Source organism: Galeopterus variegatus, unplaced genomic scaffold (genome assembly GCF_000696425.1).
Source record: "Galeopterus variegatus unplaced genomic scaffold, G_variegatus-3.0.2 Scaffold391, whole genome shotgun sequence".
Taxonomy (NCBI): Eukaryota; Metazoa; Chordata; class Mammalia; order Dermoptera; family Cynocephalidae; genus Galeopterus; species Galeopterus variegatus.
In genome coordinates, this window is record NW_007726502.1 from 537933 (window position 1) to 544901 (window position 6969).

The 6969-nt window shown below is 42.2% G+C and overlaps 1 protein-coding gene across 1 annotated transcript in view; it reads right to left on the reverse strand.

Moving 5' to 3' along the window:
• Window positions 1–2523: 2523 nt before the first annotated feature.
• The window catches only part of PALB2 (partner and localizer of BRCA2), a 31311-nt gene continuing 26865 nt past the window's right edge, over window positions 2524–6969 (reverse strand). The window contains exons 9-10 of the mRNA XM_008568271.1: window positions 5562–5710; window positions 2524–3017 (exon numbers count right to left, since the gene is read on the reverse strand). Of these exons, the coding sequence (XP_008566493.1) occupies window positions 2807–3017; window positions 5562–5710 (360 nt within the window). The 3' untranslated portion in view covers window positions 2524–2806. The remainder of the gene's footprint in view (window positions 3018–5561; window positions 5711–6969) is intronic.

Sequence of the window (6969 nt, forward strand, 5' to 3'; positions counted from 1 at the left end):
AACCCGCGGCCTTGGTGTTATCAGCACCGCACTCTACCAAGTGAGCCACGGGCCGGCCCTGGCCTGATCTTTTTAAAAATGGTCCTTTTTCTCCTCTTCCTCCCTATTGTTAAAAACCTTGAAAGCTACACTGAGGAGGTAGTGTACGAGGGCCATGCCTGTAGGGTAGTTTGGATCTATATGTGTGTATTTATGTAGGGCTTCAGAGAGGCAGGTTAGGAACTTGCTGGGATTTTTGGTGGGTCTCTGTGTGATCTCTCTAAGCTTGTCATAATTGACTGACTTGTGTGTAGCCTTTTGGAGGCTGTGAAGTAGGAGTGTGATCATATTATCCTAGAGATCCCAATCCCCGTGGCTGGCCTGGTAGGCCCAATTTGGATCCATGCAGGGAACAGTGATGGCTCCCACAGGCTGCATATTATTTTGAGCATATACTTCATCTGCCTGCTGGGCCGCTATGCAGACCTGCTCCCTCTCTTCAGGGGACAGATATGTGTCTGGGTCAGACTGGAAGGATCCCAGACGTTTTTTGAGTTGGAAAAGGTCCGAAAGAGAAAAGGGGACATGAACTCGGACAATCCCGCCATCCCAGCCACTTCATAGAAGGGGGTATAAAGGAGCCAGGGCTGAGGACGAAGAGAGGGAAAATGTGGAGGAGCTGGTGAAGGATTTGGAGTGTAAGGAGGTAGTCGAGGTGGCCCGTACAGCGAGCAGAGTAGGCTGACGGGTTAAAAGATTAATCTGAGTCCAGAAGGGGAGGTCAGGCATGAGCTAGGAGAATTTGAGACGTAGGACAGTTTTGACAGAGAGAAAGCATTCAGAGATAGAAAAAGGCTTGAACATAAAGGAATCTCTCCAACTTTTGCCTTCTCGGTGAGCATCTAAATAGAGAGTGCTATCTTGTGGCCACTGGGATCCACTGTAACAGAGGTGTTCGAGTTTTAATGTCTCCCTGGAGGCTGAGAGGTTGTCCAGGAGACAGCGTGGAGGCATAGAGCACAGAGTACAGTAGAAAACAAGACGTTTAGGTTTAATGTCTCCCCAGAGGGCAAGAAATTGGCCAGGAGACGGCCCAGAGGCATAGAGCATGGAGGTTTGGATCGTGAGGATCCCGTGTAGAGGGTGAGAAAGGGAATGGGCAGTCCTGGTAGAAGAGTGTCAGCAGACAGTCCTCTTTGGTGTCCACCTTCTTTTCAAGAAAAAAGCCATGACCAGCTAATGAAACGTCCTCAAATAGCTGGGGGGCACGAGAAAAGTTCCCTCAGCAGGCGCCTTGGCTTCGTAGAGACCGTAGTCGTAGAGAGTAGTCGGGTTAACTCGTAGAAGCAGGACAGACACACTGACTCACCCTGAATTGAGGCTGATGTTGGATGCGTTGGTCTGTAACGGCAAAAAGAAGAGAGTCCCGGAGGTACCTGGTTTGGCAGATCTGGAAAGGGCGGCCGAGGGCCAATCAACCCAAGAGAGAGGGGATCATCCAACAACCTTCCCAGGTTTCGGGTTTTGGCACCAAAATGAAAGAAAGTGAGCAGAGATGCCACGTACTGTTCAAGCTTTATTTAAGGAAAAGAATCTGCCGGGCTGCGCTCAAAGTGATGGGCAGCCTGGGGCTGCCCTCAAAATGGGGGACAGCACCAGGTGTGGGGGTGGTAGAGCTTATACAGGGTGCCAAGAACTGGCTGATATAATCAAGGACGGGCATTATGCTAAGGTGGAAGCTATGCAACCAGGGTGGAGAACTATGCCCTTGCAGAAGCAAAAGGGTTTCTGTTTAAGTCATGAGGCTTCTTGTAAAGGGAAGGGGGGGGGGGTGTTTGGTGTTGGAGTGGAAGACAAGGCCGGCGGCTATTTTGTGCACAGTGGGGCCAGTCATGTCCAAGATCCATCAAGTATCTTTAAAAAATATACCTTAAGAATGTTAGGCAAGTAAATACTTGTAGCTTGGGATAATATTTCTAATGAAACCAGCAGATTAGTAATTTAGAAATTTGTCTTTCAAGTCATTTAGGCAAAGGTGAAGATAATGTACTCAGTAAAGCTCTGTCATTGACTCAAAGTGACTAATGATAGTGCAGGCACTGGTATCAGGGATGAATGGGAGAATGAAAAGAACAGCATTTCTTTTTTTTTTTTTAAAAAAAGATGACCGGTAAGGGGATCTTAACCCTTGACTTGGTGTTGTCAGCACCACGCTCAGCCAGTGAGCGAACCGGCCATCCGTATATATGGGATCCGAACCCGGGGCCTTGTTGTCATCAGCACTGCACTCTCCCGAGTGAGCCACGGGCCGGCCCAAAGAACAGCATTTCTAAGTTAGGATATTTTAGTAGTTTTATATTACTTCAATACATATGTGAAAATAAAGTATTAGAAATAGCATAAAAGTACATTGCATATTAGTATTACTAAGTTAACTGAAATTTACTCCTATGCAAACATTGCCTAAATATTCTAGCTGTATAATAATTAGTTGTTTCTGAAAATATCTGAATAGAATTGGAAAAAAATAATATGCCAAGCAGACTGTATCAGAATAAATATTTATTGACATTTGAAGCTTTATAAATACCTTTAAATTGAAATGTTCAAATGTGGGGAATTACAAAAATCAAACAAAAAACTTTCCCCCAAAGTAAGTATAAATGAACATTTAAGATCAGTAGTGCTACCCACCTTCAGAATAAAAAATGTCTGTTTGGACACATACAAGTAATTATTTTAAATGTCACTCAGATATTCTCCTTTACAGTTACAACTCCAACAAAAACCTAAGAGGCTAATATATCCAGAAAACTGTTTTCATCTCTTATGAGTAGCGGTATACAAATATATTTCCATCTTTTTGTCCAGCCAGCAAATGAGAATCTGTACCTGACCATTTAACAAAAGACCAATTTTGGTCAGAGACAGGTGGAAGGAGAGCAGTACAATCACCTAGAAGTAAGTCCCAGATGGCAATTGTTCCAGAAGTCAAAACTGCTGCTGCATGATGATCTTTCACATCACCTTCCAGGAACCTGATAACAAGCAAAGAAAAGATCATGTAGATCACATATCAAAAATATTAAAAAAAAAAAAAAAAAAAGCCCAAACCATGCTCCCCAAAGCATCAACTAGAACAAAAGTCCCTGCAGCTATGAATGCCTACACCTGCAATCCTCCATGATTGCCAGCTGGTGTGTTGCGGTTTGGGAAGTAGTCACATGTCCAGTCCCTGCCTATCTCTCTGATGTATCTTGTGCCACTTGCACTTGAGCTCACAGTGGCCTTCCTCCCCCTCTTCACACCAGCTGGATTCGGTCTCACCTCAGTGTCTTTGATCTTGCTGTTCTCTCTCCTGGCAGGCTTTATCACTGGATCTCAGCATGGCTGCATTCTCATCATCATTCAGGCTTGTCACCTCCATAGAAAGTCCATCCCCATCAGCTACCTGAAGCAGCGCACACACATACTCTGCCTCCCTCTCTGTTACATTATTTGTTCTTATGGTCACAGCACTTTTCACTATGTGAGATTATCCTATCTGGATATTGGGTGGGTATCTCCCCCACAAAAATGTAAGCATCATGAAGCAGAAATCTGGTTGCATTTTTAAGAAAGGGGCTCCGCAGTCAACTATCTGGATTTTAATTCTAACTCTACAATGTAATGACTGTGCAACCCTGGGCAAGTTATTTAGCTTCATCAGCAAAATAGGGACGATGATAAAAGCACCTACTTCATAGGACTATTGTGAGGCTGAATGAAACAGTTCATATAAAAAGCTTAGCACAGTACTTGGCACACAGGAAGTACTCAATAAAAATTAGCTATTATTATTACTGCAGTATCACCAGCACTTTGCAGAGTACCTACCCAATCATAGTCAGGCTTCAATGAATACTCTCTGAGTGAACTGAACAATACTTTTAATCCCTGGCTCCCACCCACCCAACTTTGTGTAGCTAACTCCTAACTCATCTTTAGAAACTCCATGAAGTCTTCTTTGACAGTATCTCCCCAACCCTCCACTGCCAATAAAGATACCCCTCCATCCTTGTGCTCCCAGTGCAAGCCTCATGCATAGCACTGTGTGCACGGTACAGTAGTCACTACTATTCTAACTTTCATGAGATTAGAAAGAATAGTGTTATGCTACGGTCTGAATGTGTCCTCCCCAAAATTCATTTGTTGAAACCTAATCCCCAATGTGATGTAGGTGGGGCCTTTAGAAGGAGATTAGGTCGTGAGGGAAGAGCCCTCATGAATGCGATCAGTGCACTTATAAAAGAGGCCCCAGAGATCTGCCTTGCGCCTTCTGTCACGTGAGGACACAGTGAGAAGATGATAGTTATGAGCCAGAAAATGGGCCCTCACTAGACACCAAGTCTGCCAGCACCTTGATCTTGGACTTCACAGCCTGGAGAACTGTGAAAATAAATTTCTGTTGTTTATAAGCTACCTAGTCTACGGTGTTTAGTTTTAGCAGCCCAAGTGGACTAAGACATGCTTCCTACAGGATTGGTATTAAATAGGCTTTTAAAGTTTGCTGAGCAAATGAGTTTTAAAAGTGACAAAGGAAATGATTGACCAAGCAGTTATCTTTATCCTCAACTGCTAGCCCAATGACTATGGTTCTCTCTTCATATCCAAGAAAGCAAGTTCTATATGCAAGCACATATTGCAGTTGATAGTTCCAAGGTTCTTGTTAAGAACATCTGCAGAAGGGCCACAGCTGGCTAAGTGCAAAGAGAGAGACAATGCCTTTTAGAACATGCTCTGATCAAGCAAGCTTTGTACAAGATCCAAAGAAACATGCGAGAGAAACAAACTATCAAGTTTCCTTACTCGTGAGTTATTAAAGCCAAATTTTGTGATCTTGGTTTATTAGGTCTGTTTTCAATCCTTGCTGCTAATTTCAAACATTAATAAAGGCAGTCTTTAGGAATTACATGTTTAGATGTTGCTGGGTTGACCTAACAATATCAGCATCACTTCAAAATTTTATACAAGTTCAGAAAACTCTTGGGATGCCAATAACTGTGTCATTGGCATCAGTCAATAAATAAATAGTTAATATCAACTGTCTGTGTGATAGAGGCTCAGTCAGATTTCAAAGTGAAGATGTCTTCCTAAAGTACATTTAAAACTTTCTTAATTTAGACTTTATGGAAAGAACATAAATTACAGTTTTTTTGTAGAACATGCATTACAGTTTGTATTTAAAATGCTTTCCGTATGGGAAAAAAGAAAACCAGAGATGCTATTATACTTGATTAAAAGTGCAAAAAAAAAAAAAAAGCAAAAAAAGAAAAAGAGAGAGTGAGAGAAACAGACAGAAAAAAAACCCCAGAGCTTGAATACACATAAAAATATGTGTAACCCCATACTGGTGGGGTTTAGAGAATATGGGAGCTGGGGTTTGACTCAAATCCACTAAACTTCATCCTGCTTCTTAACATTCTTATTATGATCTGCAGTATTTCATGTTTTCCATTCATCTAAGTAACAGAAATACCTAGTTTTTGTATTTACACACTGCCTTTCAAAATGTCGTATCCGCTGAATAGCAGCAAACTTGCCTTCCAGCCTGCCCCTGAGGAAGACAGCACAGCGTCACACCCACATTCAGGGTCGTCTTAGGGTTCATCGCAATCAGCTGAAACACAGGGCTTCCCAACGAATCACTCTCTTTGGCACAAGGATGACTCAGAACAACAAACATGAGCCCCTAATTTAGGAGGAAAATTTATAACTAAATAGATCATCATCAAGAGTATGTTGGGAAAAAGAAAGGGATGTCAGAGACAAAACCAAAGAATTATAAGAATGATCAATAGGCTCTTAAGTATCCAGGATTTTAAGCACTGGCTTCATTTTTTAATAGGCAGGAACTGTTGAGATTATCACTGGGCTGGACTTCTGGTTTCTTTAGCAATAAGGCTCCCAATGTTTTTTTTCAGCCAGTCTTGCCAGGCATGAATCTAGGTCACTCATTAATTTCCTCCACCTTAGATACTACTGCATCTCATGCCATGCATTTGGGGAAATGTTGGTATAGGGAAAGAGGACATATAAACACGTGCAGGGGATCCTCGAATTAGAAATATTCATTTGTAAGCTGGTTTTGGAAAGTTCATAGCAGATTTTCCCATAGAAATAGTCTTGTAAGTGGTGTCTTAGGTCAGCCCACAATAGCCCATTTAAAACTCAGACACTGCTACTCTCTACTAAGAGGGAGAGTGACCAAAAAAAAAAAATACCATCACTCATGGCTGTTTGTGTGGAAAAATGTGTTAGAGAGATGTGTCCCAGCTTTAAAATTATAAGTTCTAATAATAATATTAACGTGTGTGTATATGCACACATACATATACAGATTTATATGTTGAAAGTAGTTCTCTTTGGAAGTAAGAAGGGGAAAATTAAACTACAGGGCCATTTTAGAATTAGTATTCATTTTCTACTTTATACATTCCTAGAATGATTGAATTTTTAATGAAAATGAATTACTTTTATATTTAGAAAACAACCAAGAATCTTAAAATGTTAAATGTCATATGCTTAACAAGGGGTGGACAAACTGTGGCCAACAGGCCAAATCTGGCCCAATGCTTATTTTTATATGGACCATGAGCTGAGAATGTTTTTCACAGTTTCAAATGGTTGGAAAAAAATCAGAAGAAGATGATTTTGTGACACTTAAAAACTATATAAAATTAGGGCCGGCCTGGTGGCGCACTGCTACAGTGCGTCGCTTGGGAGTGCGGCGGTGTTCCCGCTGAGGGTTCGGATCCCACATACAGACCGGCCGCTCACTGGCTGAGCAAGGTGTGGGCGCAACGCCGAGAGTTGCGATCCCAACGCCGAGAGTTGCGATCCCATTGCTGGTCCCGGTCCGGTACGGGCGTGACACTGAGGGTTGTGATCCGTTGCCGATCACGAAAAAAAAAAAAAAAAAAAAACCAAGAAAGGTAAATCATTCCACAT